This window comes from Plectropomus leopardus, chromosome 24, assembly GCF_026936395.1.
Source record: "Plectropomus leopardus strain MGB_pleo_1.0 chromosome 24, ASM2693639v1, whole genome shotgun sequence".
In the NCBI taxonomy this organism is placed as follows: domain Eukaryota; kingdom Metazoa; phylum Chordata; class Actinopteri; order Perciformes; family Serranidae; genus Plectropomus; species Plectropomus leopardus.
The window spans coordinates 1,154,900-1,172,837 of NC_142199.1; the positions used below are offsets into that span (position 1 = coordinate 1,154,900).

The 17,938-nt window shown below is 39.9% G+C and overlaps 1 protein-coding gene and 1 long non-coding RNA gene across 2 annotated transcripts in view; one reads left to right on the forward strand and one right to left on the reverse strand.

Annotated features, from left to right (window-relative positions):
* LOC148185452 (uncharacterized) overlaps positions 1-17,938 on the reverse strand; it is a 158,927-nt gene that overhangs the window by 89,438 nt on the left and 51,551 nt on the right. The window contains exons 4-6 of the long non-coding RNA XR_015775915.1: positions 9,218-9,282; positions 7,261-7,308; positions 5,179-5,323 (exon numbers count right to left, since the gene is read on the reverse strand). This is a non-coding gene — a long non-coding RNA (uncharacterized LOC148185452). The remainder of the gene's footprint in view (positions 1-5,178; positions 5,324-7,260; positions 7,309-9,217; positions 9,283-17,938) is intronic.
* LOC121963053 (transcription activator GLI2-like) overlaps positions 1-17,938 on the forward strand; it is an 86,682-nt gene that overhangs the window by 1,830 nt on the left and 66,914 nt on the right. Inside the window, exon 2 of the mRNA XM_088074694.1 lies at positions 12,701-12,806. Within this exon, the coding sequence (XP_087930820.1) occupies positions 12,713-12,806 (94 nt within the window). The 5' untranslated portion in view covers positions 12,701-12,712. The remainder of the gene's footprint in view (positions 1-12,700; positions 12,807-17,938) is intronic.

A 17,938-nucleotide genomic window follows, 5' to 3' on the forward strand; every position in this document is an offset into this window, starting at 1 on the left:
TCTTTTTCTACAGCTTCAAAGTCACATTTTTTGATTATTTTCCTGAACACAGAAGCTAAACTATCGCAGCAAAAATATATTCTTTTATATAATTAAACGAGACAAATGTCAGAGCAACAACACGTAAAAGCCTGCAGGCTGCGTCCCTTCGTCCCCTCGGAGTGGATTTTTTTAAGTCTGAATGGCCGGTTGCGTTCATTTGCATCAGAAAAAAACTTTTAGTGCATTTGCTATTGTGCAGGATGAAGAGCTCCAGCAGTCGGGGAGCGGGCGGAGGGGGGGACTGAAAAGATGAGAAGAAATAATGGGGCCCTTCACATTATTCAGGATGACATGGGGGGCTTCCCAAACCTGTGATGGGGATGTCACTTTCATCCTTCCCTCCCTCGCTGTCATTTTCACACATCTCCTCCCCCGCTCGCTCCTCGCTGCTGATTGCAGCCCCCGATTCTCCGGAAAAAATCTCAGTTTAATGACTGAAAAAAAGAGGAAAGAAAAGGAGCCCGGCACGCAGGGAAGTGAGTAAAACGCCCCGCTGTGACGACTCAAAAGTCTCTTATCCCACAAAACAACAAGTCCACACCAATTACGCCGCGTGGCCCCGGGGCAGCCGCTCCTTGTGGGTTTAGTGGAGAAAAGAAGCATCAGCGGCTTTACACAAGCAAATCCACTAAACCCACAGGGCAAAAAAAAGCTCCCGAGACTCTTCAAATTCAACACGGAAACCTCCGAAACCTGCTCTGTCTGCAGGTTTCAGACCAATCTGCAGATTCAAAATCCTGCTGCCAACATCCAACCACAAACTTTGCCATATCAAAATAGTGTAACGTACAAAATAAGACAGTAAATATCTATATTTAAGCTTAAAACAGCAGTTTTTCACTAAAAACTGACCAGAATTGTTCCTGATTCAACAGCTAATAGAATTTTTCACTTCTCACTTGAACAATACAGAATAAGTCAAATAACACCGAGAAAATATGCATATTTATGGAGCAGAAAACTGTTTGGGAGGGCATTTTTAACCCAAAAACTCATCAAAATTGTTCCTGATTAGTTCACCAACAACAGATGATCAGTCAACTTGTTGTTTTTAGTGATTCTGACAACTTTGTTCCAACTTTTACAGAAACAGATGCAAGAAAAAGGCAAATGAAAACAGAAATATTTATATTAAAGAAGATAAAAACAGTCAAAAGTTCAAATTTAGGAGTCGATTCTTCTGCAGATTCAAAATCCGGCTGCCAGCATCCAACCACAAACTTTTCCATATCAAAATAGTGTAACGTGCAAAATAAGACAAACAATCACAGTAAATATATAATATATATAAACTCAATAAAATTGTTCCTGATAAGTTTTTTCAACAACTGACGGATTAATCGACGAATGATTCCTGTGATATTGACAACTTTGCTCTCAGATGTTCCCACTCGTTTACAGAGTTTACAGAACAGAATGAGTCAAATAAACCACAAAACTCCTGATCGGTTTTCCAACAACTGATGAATTCATCCACGAATTCTTTCAGCAATACTGACAATTACTAGAATTTTATCATATTTCTCCAACTTTAGGACATTTGTAGGACTACAGGCCATTTCTAGGACTTCAGGACATTTTCAGGATTAAAGGACATCTTTAGGATTTTAGGACACCTCTCGTATTGTAGGATGCGTCTAGGATTTAAGGACGTTTCGTCCTTACTTTAATACATTTTTTGATTTAAACAGATTCTCAGATTGTAGGACGTTTCTAATATTTTAGGACATTACTAGGTTTTTCATACATTTCAAAGATTTTCGGACATTTCTAGGAATTTTGGACAATTCTTCAATGTAAGGACGTCGACAGGACATAAAGACATTTCTTGGATTTGAGGATGTCTCTAGGATTTTGGGACATTTCTTGGATTTTAGGACGTCTCTAGTGTTGTAGGTAATCTTTTGGATTTAAGGATGTTTCTTGTATTTTTGGACATGTCCTCTGCTGTGTTTTTGGGTCACAGAGGTTCTGGTTTCATGTTTAGGTGGTTAGGTGATTAGTTGTCCTGTCTGTCCTCTGATAATCGCAGCCGGGACACACGAGGACGTCTCGTATAGACGCAGTCGAGTCATTAATTCTTAAAATCTGCAAACATTTGCTCTGAAGCTCGGGTCAATTTTTTGTGGCAGATCCACCAACTTCCTCCGACAGCGATCAGGCAGCAGCGATCACACATGATGGAAACAGAGCAACACCACGGAAACACACACACACACACACACACACACACACACACACACCGAGAGACATCAGGAATCAAAGGTCCAGGGGCCGCTGGGGGCCACGCGGGGCCTCCTCTCATCGGAAACCAGCTTTGATGCATCTGTTAATTAACTCCTGAAGGGGCGGCGGGAACACCACGATCAGGCCTGACAGCCGCCGAGGCGAGCCGGGGACTGTGTGTGTGTGTGTGTGTGTGTGTGTGTGTGTGTGTGTGTGTGTGTGTGTGTGTGCGTGTGTGTGTGAATTTCAAGGGCGGATGTGAAGGAAGCCCCATGCTGCGAGGAGAGACGCCCGCCGTGGCGTTTTGACACGTGCAGAGAAGGAGTGATCTCAGAGCGCTGTCTGTGGAGGGACACTTGATGTCTCTCAGAGACACTCAGCCGCTCTGATCGGGGGCCACTTTGGTAAAATGACAGGAGGCCAGGGGCCAGGGACGCAGCGGCCCCATACATGTTTCTAGGATGTTGGGACGTTTGTTGGTTGTTGGACATATCTAGGATTTTAGGACATTTTGGGGGTTTTTTTGACTCTAGGATGTTCTTTGGATTTTAGGACGTTTCTTGGATTTTGGAACATTTCTTGGATTTTAGGAAGTTTGTTGGTTGTTAGGACATTTCAAGGATTTTAGGACATTTTCTATGATTTCAGGACATTTTGGGATTTCTGGACATTTATAGAATTTAAGAACACTTCTAGCATTTTAAGACATTTCTTGCAATTTAGGATGTTTCTTAGATCTTTGGACGATTGGACGTTTTGGACATAACTTGTATTTTAAGACATTTCTCAGATTTTAGATTTGTAGGATTTAAGGATGTTTCTAGATTTTTAGGACATTTCTGGGGATTTAGGATGAATCTTTTATTTTAGGACATTTGTCAGATTTTAGGACATTTGTCTGATTTTAGGACATCAGTGTCTCAGCTGTGTCCTCTGTCGGGGGTGTGGGGGATCCTCCTCTGGCTCTTTTTTTGATCAACAAGCTCTGTTTTGATGCTGTTTTATGTCTCTGACACCTGATGGAGACTAAAAGGACAAAAACTATTGACAGTGTCAATCACTTTATTTTTATTGTCAATCAGAAAATGTTTGGGGGCCACCAGGCATCCAATCAGGGGCCAGATTCGGCCTGCGGGCCGTAGGTTGAGTATCACTGACGCAGAGAAAACAAGCTCCACTGTCAGGACGTTTCATCGTTCTTTTGCTTCCCTAAAATAATTTCACATGTGGCGTCCCCCTGGGGCCATGTGGGACTCTTTAGCAATCAGTCCCCCCTCTGCTGCGTCTTTCCGTGAGCTCAATCAGACCTCGAGGTCGGGAGGAATCCGGCCCCCAGGAAGGGAGGGTGTACCCGTCATCCTGGGGGCCCCTGGAGGTCTGCGACATGCTGTTAGAGACGGGGCCCCGCAGGTTTTCCAGTGTGTCGGTGAATGTTAGCGGAGCTGCCGCTGTGTGACGGCTCAGAGCTCAAACATCCAGACTGAACCTCCGTCAGCTCAGGACCCGGCGGAGCGGCTTCAGTCCGGCTTCGGTCCGGCTCCCAAAATTTAACCAACGCACCAACGTCCAGCCAGTGGAATACAAAGGACAGCAGCAGGAGCGCAAAGGACAGGCTTTTAGGACGTCTCTAGGCTTTTAGGACGTCTCTAGGCTTTTAGGATGTCTCTAGGCTTTTAGGATGTCTCTAGGCTTTTAGGACGTCTTTAGGCTTTTAGGACGTCTTTAGGGTTTTCGTACGTTTCTCGCATGTTCGTGCATTTCTAGGATTATAGGATATTTCTAAGATGTCATGATGTTTGTTAGATTTTAGGAAATCTCTAGGATTTTAGGACATTTCTCGGTTTTTAGGACGTCTGTCAGACTTAAGGATGTTTCTCGGATTTTATGAGGGTTTTTGGTTTTTACGATGTTTCTAGGACTTAAGTATGTTTTCGGATTTTCAGACATTTGTTGGATTTTAGGAAATTTAGTGGTAACCTCTTCGCTTCAATTTTGTCGAAAAAAATCCAGAGATATTCTCTGAGAATTCAGTCGGAAAATTTTCTGAGATTGAAGTTGGAAATTTATAAGAAAGAACTCAAAACTTTAACAGAAAAAAAATCAAATCATATTGTTTCTTTTTGTATCGTATCAAAATGAATTGTATCATATGGTATCGTGTCGTGTCATATTGTGTAAAAACGTATCGTATCGTGTCGCATTGCATCGTGTTGTATCCTGCCTCCAGAAATATACATTCATAGTATCAGAAACATAAAGTTATATTTACATGATGTTATGTGAAAATAAACTTTGCACTGAAACACTTTACATTCAAAGTCATAAATCCAAAATGGATTTTATTCTGTGATTTTGTATCTATTTTCTGATTAAAAATGAGTTGAAAAATGATTTAGTTAAACGCTGCAATGGACACCTTCACCAGCTGTCCAATCACAGCGTAGAAGGGGCGGGGCCAATATCACAAAGGCCGTGTGAACACACACACACTCTCGCATCGTGTGTTTGACACTTTTGTGTTGAGTAAATTAGCTTTCAGAGGCCGCGGTAAAAACAACAAAAGGCAACCAAAGCAACTTAAATTGACCGTGTTCTTGTTGTGAGTGAGACAACTGTAGTTTGTTTTGTTAGTTTGTGGCTTTTCCACAAGTTTTACCGTCTCAGCTGTTGAATTTGAGGAATATTTTGGAAATCGACACGTCCGAGAAGCCTAATTTTGTTTTTGTTTATGAAACTTTTAGCGAACATTTGATAAAAGAAACACATTTTAAAGTTTTAATATCTGCATTACTGTTTCCTGCAGCGTGTAAACTGTTGACGGAGCGAGCGTCTCTGAATTTCTCAGGTGTGACAGATGTGACAGACAAAGAGTGAACTGTCTGTTGGTAAAAAGTTAAAAGTCAGACTCACTGTAGGCGTCGGTGAACAGGAAGTGAGCGGTCCAAACTGCGGCAGGAAAGCAGCGAGCGGCCGTGCTGCGGCGGGCACCATTTGGCCGAGGGGTCAGAGATCAAAGTGGCCGCTCAAACTCGGACGACTTCACGCCGTCACAGAGCTGCAGACACACAGATGGCAGGACACATGCAGCACGTTTTAGGCTTTTCACTGAAGAAAGAGGGCGTTTTAATTTTAATTTAATGTTTAATATATTGCTCAAGGAGGATGTGACGCTGCAAGAGTCAAACCTGCAACCTTAAACGTTGCACAGGGCTCCTCTGCCAACCTGCAGCCTTTTAAGGCCTTTTTAAGGTATTTTTGCAGGTCGACCTCAAAACTGCTCCTGAACGTCAGTACTTTGTTTATTCATGGTGAAGATCCACACTTTCTCCACAGATACCTTCTCAAATACTGACAGGTACCGTGCCAATTTACAAACACACAAACATGAATAAAGCCAGGAGAGGGATGTGATATTTAGAGGAAAAAAGTAAAAATCCCCAAGACTGAAGTGATACATTTACCAGAAAAAAATGGATATTCTCTGAGATTAAAACTATAAATTTCTGTGGAGAAAAAAGAAAACCTCACAAATGTACACAATTAAAATGGAAAATTTCTGAGAAAAAAACCTAAATATACTTTGAAATTCAAGCTGTAAATTTACAAGAAAATTGGATATTTGCTTACATTTCAAAAATAAAATAAAATAGTAAAATAAAATAAAATCCAAAATGAATGATGTGAATGACAATGAATGACAAAAAATGGATATTCTTTGAGATGGAAGTTAAAAGTTTATCCCTCAAAAAATCAGATATTCTCCAAAATTAAAATCCAAAAATTCTGACAAAAAAGTGGTTACTCTGGATGATAAAGTCAAAAATTTATTTTAAAAAACCTGGGCATTTTCTGAGATTAATACTGGAAAATTAAGAAAAGGATCTTCCAAATTTGTGAGAAAAAATAAAGATATTATTTGAGATTAAAACTGAAAATTTACAAAACAAATCTCCAGAAATTTACGTTAGAAATTTACCAGAAAAACTCACAAATTTACGAGATTTTTCTTTTTTGTTTGATGACAGGTTAAAATTTATAAGACAAAACTAACAAATTTCAAAGAAAAAAATGGTATATTTTCTGAGATGAAAATCTGAAATGTTTGAGGAAAACCCCCACAAATTTCAAAGAAAAAAATGAATTTTTTTGAGGTTAAATATGAAAATTTATGAGACGAAACTCACAAATTTAACAGAAAAAATGTTGATATTTTCTGAGATTAAAATCTGAAATGTTTGAGAAAAAAACACACTAATATATAAAATTTTAGGGGTAAATTTAGAGGAACAAATTTGGATATTCACATACAAACTTGTCGATCAGTCTCTCCGCTGTGTCCCTTTGTGAGCTTAAAATCAAATCAATAAATAAAATAAAATAAGTAAAATTAGGAGTGCAGAGGAGGCTTTTTGACAGCTGGCCTCGTGGAACGCTCCTGTTTTAAGTCGACACGTTTTGGCTCTCTCGGAGCAAAGAAGCACAAATGGGTATAAATTCAAATGTCACCGTTCACCTCTGTTTGCACGCCGGCTGCTCGCTCCATAAACAAGCCGCCTCCGCCCGGCGCTGGATTCTATTTAAGACTCGCCACCGACCTGGGCTGCTTTTACGGGACAGCTATTATTCAAAGGAGAATAGGTGCAGGGCCCGACCATAAATTCCAGCAAGTGGCCCTCGGAAAAAGGGGCGCGGCGCCGAGGAATTGACTGCGTGCTCTGTGATTTCACTCGACTGCGCGGTGACCTTTGAAGCCGACGCCGAGTCGTTTGTTTGGCTGACAGGAGCGGCTCTAATAATTCAGCGGGACGGCGGCTCCGGTGATACCCGGTGATGAGCCCCGCCGTACTCTCCTGTACGCCGCCCGAGGCATTTGTTTTCCTGACGCAGGGGATGCCCTCTTACTGCGACGCCGTTTGACTTCTGCGAGGAATTAATCTGCGTCACGAGTGTCACCAGTTACACTGTCGGAGGGGTTATTTTAGGATGACTCACCTCCATATTTCAGCTTCAAGTGCTGCTCCAACAGCCTCCCTGCAGCTCCTGCAGAGAAAACATGTTCAAATTCATTTAAAGCATAAATAAGATTTTATCATCACGTTAGTGCAGGTTAAACTGCAAAAAAATCTGAAATTTATGAGATAACATCGTATTAATACACTGTGGAAAATTGCTGCACTGTACGGCTTCATGCTTTTACATGATTTCTATCATTCGTACTGCATCACTTATCAGATTTTTGACCTTTTTCTTGCACTAACTTTGATATGACATATTCTGAATTTTGACCTTTTTCCATGTGCTTTTACATGAATTTGAACATTAATACGATATTATCTCAGAAATTTCAGATTTTAGTCCATAATGGACTAAAGTTAGTGCGATTAAACTGCAGAGTTTAGTTTTCTAGAGTTTTTTTTTTTTACTGAGTCTTGCACTACTTTAGTGACCAGTGCAAGTAAAACTCCAAAAATGTGATAAAAGATGCCGTATAACTGATCAAAATTATGGAAAGATTGTCATAATGAATCAGTGCAACTGCAAAAAAAAAAAAAAATTAATAATAAGAATAATTTTTTTAAAAAAAGGTCAAAATGTAAAATGGACGCTGTTTTATCATTACATTCGTGCAAATTAAAGTGTAAAAATATCACAAATCAGTGGGTGAAACTGAAAGACGTGTTGGTTTAAGAGAAGGCAAAGGATGAAGTGACAGAACAATCGATTTCAGCACAAAGACTTTGGAGAAAAGGTGACGGGGGAGGAGTTCCTCTGAAGTTTGTCCCTTAAATAACGTGACTGTAAAGATTTCTTTATTCTCAAATGAATCATTGTTTTCCTCTGAAAGGATCCTGCAGACAGCAGCAGGAGCTCACCGTTAATGACTCCTCTAACTGAGCTGTTGACTTGCTAACGCGGCTGTTACACACTTTTTCTCTGCCGCAGGTCCACCACTCTTATTTTGACATCATTTAGGAATATTTGAAGTAGCCTGTTAACCCTTTGATACCTGAGCGAACAGGTTTATTTTGTATCAATAACACGGGGAGAAGGCAACAAGCAACTTCACAACACATGGCCCAAAGTATAGCAAGAAATTAGTAAAAAAAAAAAAAAAAAAATTTAAAAAAGTTCCTGAAAATTACGGGAAAAAAGTAATTAAAATAAAATTTCAGACCATTTTCTTCTTCACCTTTTACTGATTTCTTCTTTTTTTAACGAGTTAGGTCATTCATTTGTTTTTGAAAGAATGTAAATTTGCTCAGGTTTTAAAGGGTTAATGCTAATGTGACTTACACTAATACTTAACTATCAAGTTGCCTGTTTATACACAAAATAAATTATTATAATAACATTGCACCTTATATCACATCTTATATATTCTCTAGTATATTATATTAATGTTATACTGTCTTACTACATTTGTATATTATATTTATACAAACCGAGCCAAAACTACACATATCGTCACATCAAGGAGGGAACTGGGTAAAAAAATTAATAAAATAAAATCATTATTATTATGTTCGATTCTGTCTCCCAGTTCTAGCATTAATAAAGTGCTTTTGCGGAGATTTAGAAATATCCAGATATACATCTTGCATCAAGATATAGCCTAAAAATATCACAATATAAAGTCTATATCGCCTAGCCCTACCCACAAACACATCAACTTTATTTTTGTTTTATATTGTTTGTTTTATTTTAATTGTTTTAAAATTTTAATTTTATATAATTTTTTATTTTACTTTTAATGTTATTGTATTTTTTTTAATTTATTTGTTAAATGTATTTATATATATTTTTTTAAAATCTATTTATTTGAGTATACGTTGAAAACTTGAAATTTCACTTAAGTGTGTGCGTTCCTCCTCCACCACTTAGGAGCAAGTAGGCTAATGTTTCTATACACAATAATCAGTTCAAAGTGGAAAATTAAACTCATATTTACCATCATCAGCCTTTGGAGGGGCAGCTTCTGTCTTCCTCCCGGACTGAGAAACTCAAGTAACAATCCTGAGGAGAGACAAAAAAACGTGATATAGATATGAAACTTATAATAGGAACATATTAATAAAGTAAATGTTCACATTGTAGAGTTAGAATCACCGAATGTTCCCATTGGGCGTAGCTTTCACTTTTCCCAGTTTGTTATTTACATTTCATTTGAGGACGATGTAAGGGCAAATATCAAAAATCAAACATACAGCTTTTGATATATTTTCCTTGTTTCATTGATAATAATTAGTCTTTCCTCTGTTATAAACATGTCTTGTCATTTTATTCAACAGTAGTATGAACGGTAAACATATTTTTGATTTTTTCTCTTTTGTTAGTCATTCAATTGTTATTTTTTTAAACAAAAAATAAAAGAGTGGCATCAAAGGACACATAATTGGACATGCAGCGATAAATAAAAAATAAAAAATAAAATACATATATTAATAAAAAACATTGTCAAAGTTTCTGCGGCCCCCACTTTGAAAAACAGTGATACAGATTACTTAGAAAGCATCTTCAAATGGATAAAACTCACTTAATAACTAGTAAAATTAAGACAAAATAAGTATAAAAACTAAAGGCACAGAATGCATTACATACCATAGACAATAAAATAAATCAAATAAAACCCACTGAAGTTAGTAATAAAAATAAGTTACTAATAAACACAAAGCCCACTGCACATAGCACAATAAAATACACCAACACACTTTAGTCATTCAGAGCTAAACATCTCAATTTCACAGCATTCGCAGCCTGACAGTTAGCTCAGCTAACATTTCAGAAAAAAGCGGTTGTCTAAATCACTCCCTTACTGATAAAAATATAAAACTTTACCCTAAAAACGGAGGAGACCATGTTTATTTCGGTAACATTGCTCAGGAAGACCAAGTTGACTTAAGCTTATATAGGCTGCTCCAGCTAAGCTAACGCGCTAACGTTAAATGTCGGAGATTAAACGCTGTGATGAGCTGCTGCTACCGTCACTTACGTTTTTACTGTCACATTTAACCGTCATTATCTGCTCCACCTACTGTTTTCTCCAAATAAATCAACTTCATTTTCCTTCAGAGACAAACGTTTTTTTTTTCGTTAAGAGTGCAAAGCTCCACAGCAACAGTGACGTCAGAGGGGCCCCTGAGGGGGGGCCCCGTCACTGAGGAAATGTTAGTGTGGTACCAGAGTACGGAGGACTGAAGATGACAAAATTAAAAAGAAATTTAAAAAAGTGTCAATAAAATGCCAGAAATGGCAGAAAATATTTACTTATTTTCAGATTAATTTCTTTTCATTTTATTCATCAATGTATTCATTTTTCAGTTTTATTGATTTATTTTCATATTTATTTATGTATTTACACTTTATTTAATTTCCATTTTACATATAATTTATTAATTTTTTTAAGTAATTATTTAATTATTTATTTATGTATTATTTTCCCCACTTGCCTCCCCCTCCGTTTATTTCAACACATTTTCTTGCCTTTTGCCTTTTACGCCTACATTTCCACCTCTTTAGGCAAATGTCTGTTTCACTTATTGGTTGATCCACATCAGATCATCAGATCAATACCAGAGGCTCAAAATTATCGTATTTTGAGAAGAACTATTGTACGCCAGTCACAATCACAAGAACGGAAAATTGTAATTTATAACTTAGTAAACAAGTATTTAAACGACTTTTTGACAAATCTACAAATCTACTCACTGCCTCAGAGAGGAGCCGTTTCTGCGTCTACACGGTTCAAAAGACTCAAAATGAAAAAAATAAAACAAAACCAAAGAAAACAATAAATCCGATAGGATGCTAGGATGCTTCTATGATTTCAGGATGTTTTTAGGATTTAGGGACATATCCAGGGTTTTAGGTTATTTCACGGATTAAGGACATTTCTAAAATTTCCGGACATTGCCAGGACTTTTTGGACATTTCATGGATTTTAAGATGTTTCTAGGATTTGAGGATATTTCTAGTATTTATGGATGTTTCCATGATTTTAGGAAATTTCACAGATTTTAGGACGTTTCTGGGACTTTAAGATGTTCCCAGGATTTCAGGACTTTTTGGGAATTTCAGGATATTTCTCGAAAACAGTTGACTTATAATTCAGCGGACAATAAATATTTTCTATATTTATGACTGCACCCCTCGTGCATTCATAATAACTGGATGTGATGTCTGAATCTCCATGGTAACGACTGAAGCGTCTCCACGCGTCTCCTGTCTCTGCACTCACACTTGCTGGTCTTTGCTCGATGAGATTATCTTTGAGCGCTGGTCAAACATGTCGCGGGCCTCTGTTTTCCGGTGAACCCCCCGGTGCTTCACAGCTCAGTCTGGGGGTCAGAGAGTGGGGGTTCAGGGGTTAAAGGGGACGGGGGAGGACTGTGCTCGCATGTCTTCAAAGTTTATTTGACTACTGACCTTTCTGCCAGAGCTATTCAGACGGGCTCTGCGGTGAGGACAGTTGGGACAATAAAACTTTATCTTCAAAGACTGTGAGAGGCTTCATTCAGGCTCCTTAATGTCACTTTAAAAGCAAACGTGTACTTTATTACTGCAGAGGACCAGCGGAGGCAAATCTGCTGTAACCGCTGGAGACCAGTTTGGCTCCAACGCCACAAATGTAGTCACATTTTTATTTTCTAATTTTCATTAAAAATAAAGTAATTCACACTGGACATTTCATAGATTTTAGGACATTTCACAGATTTTAGGACATTTAATGGATTTCAGGATGTTTCTCGGATTTTATGACACCGATTGGATTTTTGGGCATTTCAAGGATTTTTGGATGTTTGCTGATTTTAGGATATTTTTAGGCTCTTAGGACCTTTCTTGGATTTTAGGACATTCCTAGGATTGTTGGCTGTTTACAGGATTTTAGGCCATTTCTGGAAATTTCAGGACATTTCTAGGATCTGACGACGTTTCCAGGAGTCAAGGTTGCTTCTTGGATTTTAGGACATTTCTGTGATTTTTGGACATTTCGAGGATTTGATGATGTTTCCAGGATTTTAGGATGCTTCTAGGATTTGAGGAGGCTTCTAGGATTGTAGGACGTTTTGCAGATTTTAGGCTGTTTCTAGGACTTAAGACCATTTTTTTGTGATTTCAGGACATTTCTAGGATTTGATGATGTTTCAGGGAATTGGGGACACGTCTGGGATTTTAAGACATTTCTTGGATTCGGCATTGTGTTAATGCGCCAAACCACAAATCAAATTCCTCGTTTGTTCAAACCTACTTGGCAAAGTGAGAGTTTCGCTTTCTTCAGCTCTTTTGTTATTCATCTCACTCTGGACGAGCCTTTTTTTACGAACTCTCTAGAAGCAGGACCATCCAAGTGCTCCTGAGCGTCCTCATCTCGTCCTAAATTAACTCGTCCGAGTGCCCTCCACTCATGCTCCTTTTGTGTCTCTTTCTCTCTCAGAGTTTGTCGGCGATGGAGACTTCCACATCGAGGGCCTCCGAGAAAAAAGACAAAATGGACGGGAGCGGATTCTCCGAGCTCCAGAAGAAACCCTCAGAGACGAGAGGTAACACGTTTTTTTCTTTTTTTTGAGTGTCCGGCTGTCTGTCAGGCCTGCGCCGAGGTCTCAGCCGAGGGGCAAAGGGGAGCGAACACGAGCGATGAAATATACATTTCAAAGATAAAGTGGCGTCTTGGGAGCCGGCTCTGATAAGGTACAGCAGCAGTCAGAGGTGACTTACAGTAGACGTCTGATAGGAATCCTAAACAGATCTTGAAAGAGCATCGGTAATGTGGATCGCCGCCGTATCGGGGCCCGCGTGCAGCGGCGAGCAGTGTGGCACCGTTTGAGCCCATAAACACTGATGAATAGATAACACGACAGCAGCGGCGGGGGGGTCGGAGCAGGTGAGAACCCGTGTTTGTGTTGTTGAACTAAATGCAGAGTAGCAGCGCTCCTCTCCGGCGCCGGCACAAAGAGGGAGTACATGTTTTAAAGATGTCAGCCAGCGCGTGATGAAAGCTCGGCATAATGAGGCCGAAAGACCTTGTTCTTACCTCCAGAGTATAAAGGCAAAAAAAAAAAAAAAATGGCCGGGGCTGGTGGAGGCGAGGACGACACGCTGCCGCGGCGGCACGCGCTGACAGAGATGCAGAGTGACGGGCCGGCTTTGAAATGGAAATTAAACGCGTGATTTAGTGACATTATTACTCATTAATGAAGGACTTGGTGGCCTGCCATTATAAAGAAACACTCGTCAATTGATAAAGAAGGAACAGAGACGGAGCCCAAAAGTCGAAAATAACTAAAGAATCACTCTGTGATATGACAGCGAGGGTCGCCCATAATTTACGTCCAATATCATAAAGGAGTTAAGTTCATGTGGGACGAATCTGCAGCACAAACGCACAGTCATGTGTCCTAACCCTTTGAAACTTAACCAAACTGGCTTGATTCAATACAAAAATGGGAAAAAAGGCAATGAGTATCTTTAGAAATGGCCCAAAAAATAGCATGTCTGTAAAAAAAAATAAAAATAAATACAAGAAACAACTATTGTTACTACGAAATTACCCTAAATTAAGCAAAGAAAAAAAGAAAAGTAAGAAAATAACCTTAAAATAAGCAAAAACCCAGAAAAAAAGTTATGTAAATTAGATAAAAAAATTGTGAACTCATTTTCTGTGGCATTATTTTTAAATATATAATTAGAACTTGACATTTCCCTAGTTTTCTTTTTTTTAATTTTCCTCTTCTTTTTCTGCAGTACATTTCCTGCCAAGTTGCTCACTGTCTTTTACTCTTTTTTTCTATAGAAACCAATCAAATTTGGTTTATCGGTTTCAGTGCTTGTGAAAGGCATCTGAATGCAAGAAAGCTTATTCTCCTGGTATCAAAGGGTTAAGGAGAGATGTGGAGCAGTAACTTTTTATGCCCCCGCTCCGGTGATAGCTGTGGCCAGAAGCATTATGTTTTTGGGGGTTGTTCACAAGAACATCTCAAGGTAATATCTAAATTTTGCACAAACGTCCATTTGGACTCAACAATGGAGTTATTAGCTTTTTGTGGTCAATGGTCACTTTAACCCTATGTCTGTCTCACTTCATGAATGAGACATCTCAAGAAGACCTTGAGGGATTTTCTTTGCAAATTTGGCACAAATGTTCACTTGGCCGCGAGGACGAATTCATTTTGGTCATCAAAGGGCAAGGTAATGTGACTTTGCATCCTTGGCATTTTCTTTGATGTAATTATCTCATAAACACCTGGAGGACTTTCAGGGAGTTTCTTCAAGGTTGGCACAAACGTCCACTCAGCCACAAGAGTAAACCGAAAAGTCTGTTGCATTTTGTGAATGCAGTATCTGAAGAAGGTCTTAAGGGAATTTCATCAAATTAGGCAAAATGAGTCAAAGGTGAACTGATTAGAATTTGGTTACCATAGGTCAAAGGTTTGTCCCAATCTCATGAACATGGTATCTCAAAAATGCTTTGAAGGATTTTTGTTTTATTTGGCGCAAACATCCATTTCATGGATGAACTAATTAGATTTTTGGTGGTTATAAATCAAAGGTCATGGACACCATGATGTCATCACTCATTCTCATGAAAGTGACATCTAAAGAACACCTTCACGAAATTTGTTCAAATTAGGCACAAACATCCACATGGATAAAATATATTTTTAAAGCTTGATCTTGAAAAGCGCATTTTGTAAAAAAAGGGGCTCAAAACCACTTTTGAAGCTCAGTTTGGAGGTCAAGGTGACAGTGAAATCACCGGAAATGAAAACAATCCGTTGTTGCAGAGGAAAACTTTTGAGGAGCTCGAAAGAATAATAAAATAAAAAGTAAACATTTCAAAACAGTGTAAATAAATTCAATTAAGTAAAATAAGATAAGTTCAAAAATACATAAGTAAATGGATCATCATACTGACTTTTAATTTTTATTTTGTTATTCTTTTTGTTTATTTTTTCTTTCCGTTTCTTCCCATTAAGTCCTGTTACCTTTGACCTTTGACCATCACCGTTATACTGATGCTGAGGACGCGAATCACATGTTGCTATGTTTGTTTGTACATTTTGGAAATTTTCAATAAAAAAAAAAAAAAGAAAGAGCTTTTGAGGAAGTGGCAGCGTTTTTGGCAGCAGTATAAAGTGTGGTATTTTGGTGTACTAGTGTCCCGGCACACAGTAAAGAAGTTTGTGAGTAAAAAGTACTCAGAGCGTTGGTGAGTCGGGGGGCTGTTTTTCTCAGCGGCCTCTCGGGCAGAGCCTCGTTTAGACAGCACAGAGCCACCGCCGCCAATCCTGCTCCTCCTGCTCCCCTTCCTCCTCCTCCTTCTCCTGCTATTGCTCCTCCTCCTCCTCCTCCTCCTCCTTCTCCTGCTATTGCTCCTCCTCCTCCTCCTCCTCCTTCTCCTGCTATTGCTCCTCCTCCTCGGGAAGATTAGCGGTCGTCCTTCTGGAGGAGGTGGCTGCTCGGCCTCTTCGGGTAACATTTTTCTCTGCCAGTGGGCCTGACCCCCTGAGTGCTCTCCGTGCAGCTCCCAGCTCGCGGTGGGGGCCCCGCGCATCCCACGGCCATCAATTACTCACCGTCCGCCGGCCCGCAGATAAAGAAACCGTCCTTTTCACCAACACGCCTCTCTTAAAGCTCGATTTACACCAGCGTCTCTGGTGGACCTGCAGAGCCGCTTCCTCCGTCTGATCCCACCGTTTGTTTGAAACCAAAGCACCTGACGGACGAAAACATAACTCCACGTGTTCCCGTGTCAGCTTCAAATGTCTTGTTTTCTCTGACGATGGAAAAATATCAAATTCAATTTACAGCTCGTGACCCAGGCAGGAAACACAGCCTTTTTCTTTTCGTTCCCTTGACATTTTTCCCTGGCTTTTTTTTTTCCATACCTAGACATTTTTCTTTGATTTTCCATTTTTCCCTTGTAATTTTCCCTAGCTTTTCTGCTCCCTCGACATTTTTCAGGAGCTTTTTTTCCGCGAGCTTGGTCCTCTGCAGTAACAAGTAATTTTCCTTCTTTCCCTTCTTTTTTCAAGCTTTTTTGGTTATTTTTTTTCCCTAGATATTTTTCCCCCTTTGTTTTTTGTCTGTTTTTGTTTGTTTTCCGAGACTTTTTTCCCCTATATTTTTGGTTTTTCCTTAAATATTATTCCAAGTTTATTTGTTTCCTAGACATTTTTTTCCCCGTGACATTTTTCCTTAGCATTTTTTTTTCTTTAGACTTTTTCTAGGTTTTTTAGATTTTTTCCTCAACATTTTTGTTTTTCAAATTAATTTTTGGGTATTTTCTTGTCACCTTTACTAATTTCTTGCAGTTTTTGGGATACTGTTGGCCTTTTTTTCCCCCACCAATCTGTTCAAGTTTCAGAGGATCCAACAGCTTGTGAAAGGCGTCTAAACGCAGCTCAGGAAAACTGGGATCAATCAGGGTTTCAAGACCTGAATCTGTGACAATTTGTGGTTCACTGAAATGATGAAAATTGCTGCTGATTAAACATCTCGTGTAGTGTTTTCTTCCTCTCCTGTCCTGAGCGACACACTCCGCCCTGTGTCTGTTTAGCCTGTTTAGGTCCGCCCCCCCACCCACAGTGTCTCGGGGCGGCCCGGGAGGCGCAGAGTACTTAGGGGGCGTCCCCGCGGAGCCGCCAGACTCAGCAGAAAGAGCCGGGAGGCTTCAGGAGGGGACGGAGGGGGGAGTCGGGGGCCACATCAATCTCCCTCCCCGGTGACAAACTCACTCTCAGTAAGATGTATGTCAGGAGCCTCCAACGCCGCTTAATCAAATCATTAGCTGCGCCCGCTCGTTTCCTGTGGCCTAGTTTGGCGACACAGACGGAGCGCGGAGGAAACAAAGCTTCCTCGACCACGTTCACTAAAGAAATCTGCATCAGAGAAGAATTTAAAGGTCACATGTTTTCATAATTTTGTTTCTAAATTACGTCTGTGTCTGGATAAGAATAAACTTCATATTAATTTAAGAAAGTAATCTCACCACAAGCTTTATTTATAAAGCTGGTCTGGGGATTTTCATCCAACCCGACGAACAGAAGAATACTGCATTTTCTGCAAACCACTGATATGGTTATTTTGTAGGTTATTGTGTAGCACATATTTTTAGCTTTGCATTGCAACACTGCTGTGGTGACAACAGTGCACATCAGCAAACACATGGCAACCGACACTGGGACGTCAACAACAGAGCACAGCAACCAACGCCAGGACGTCAACAAAAGCACATGGCAACCAACACCAGGACGTCAACAAAGCACATGGCAACCAACGCCAGGACGTCAACAAAAACACATGGCAACCAACGCCAGGACGTCAACAAAAACACATGGCAACCAACACCAGGACGTCAACAAAAGCACATGGCAACCAACGCCAGGACGTCAACAAAAACACATGGCAACCAACGCCAGGACGTCAACAAAAACACATGGCAACCAACGCCAGGACGTCAACAAAAACACATGGCAACCAACGCCAGGACGTCAACAAAAACACATGGCAACCAACGCCAGGACGTCAACAAAAACACATGGCAACCAATGCCAGGACGTCAACAAAAACACATGGCAACCAACGCCAGGACGTCAACAAAAACACATGGCAACCAACGCCAGGACGTCAACAAAAACACATGGCAACCAACACCAGGACGTCAACAAAAACA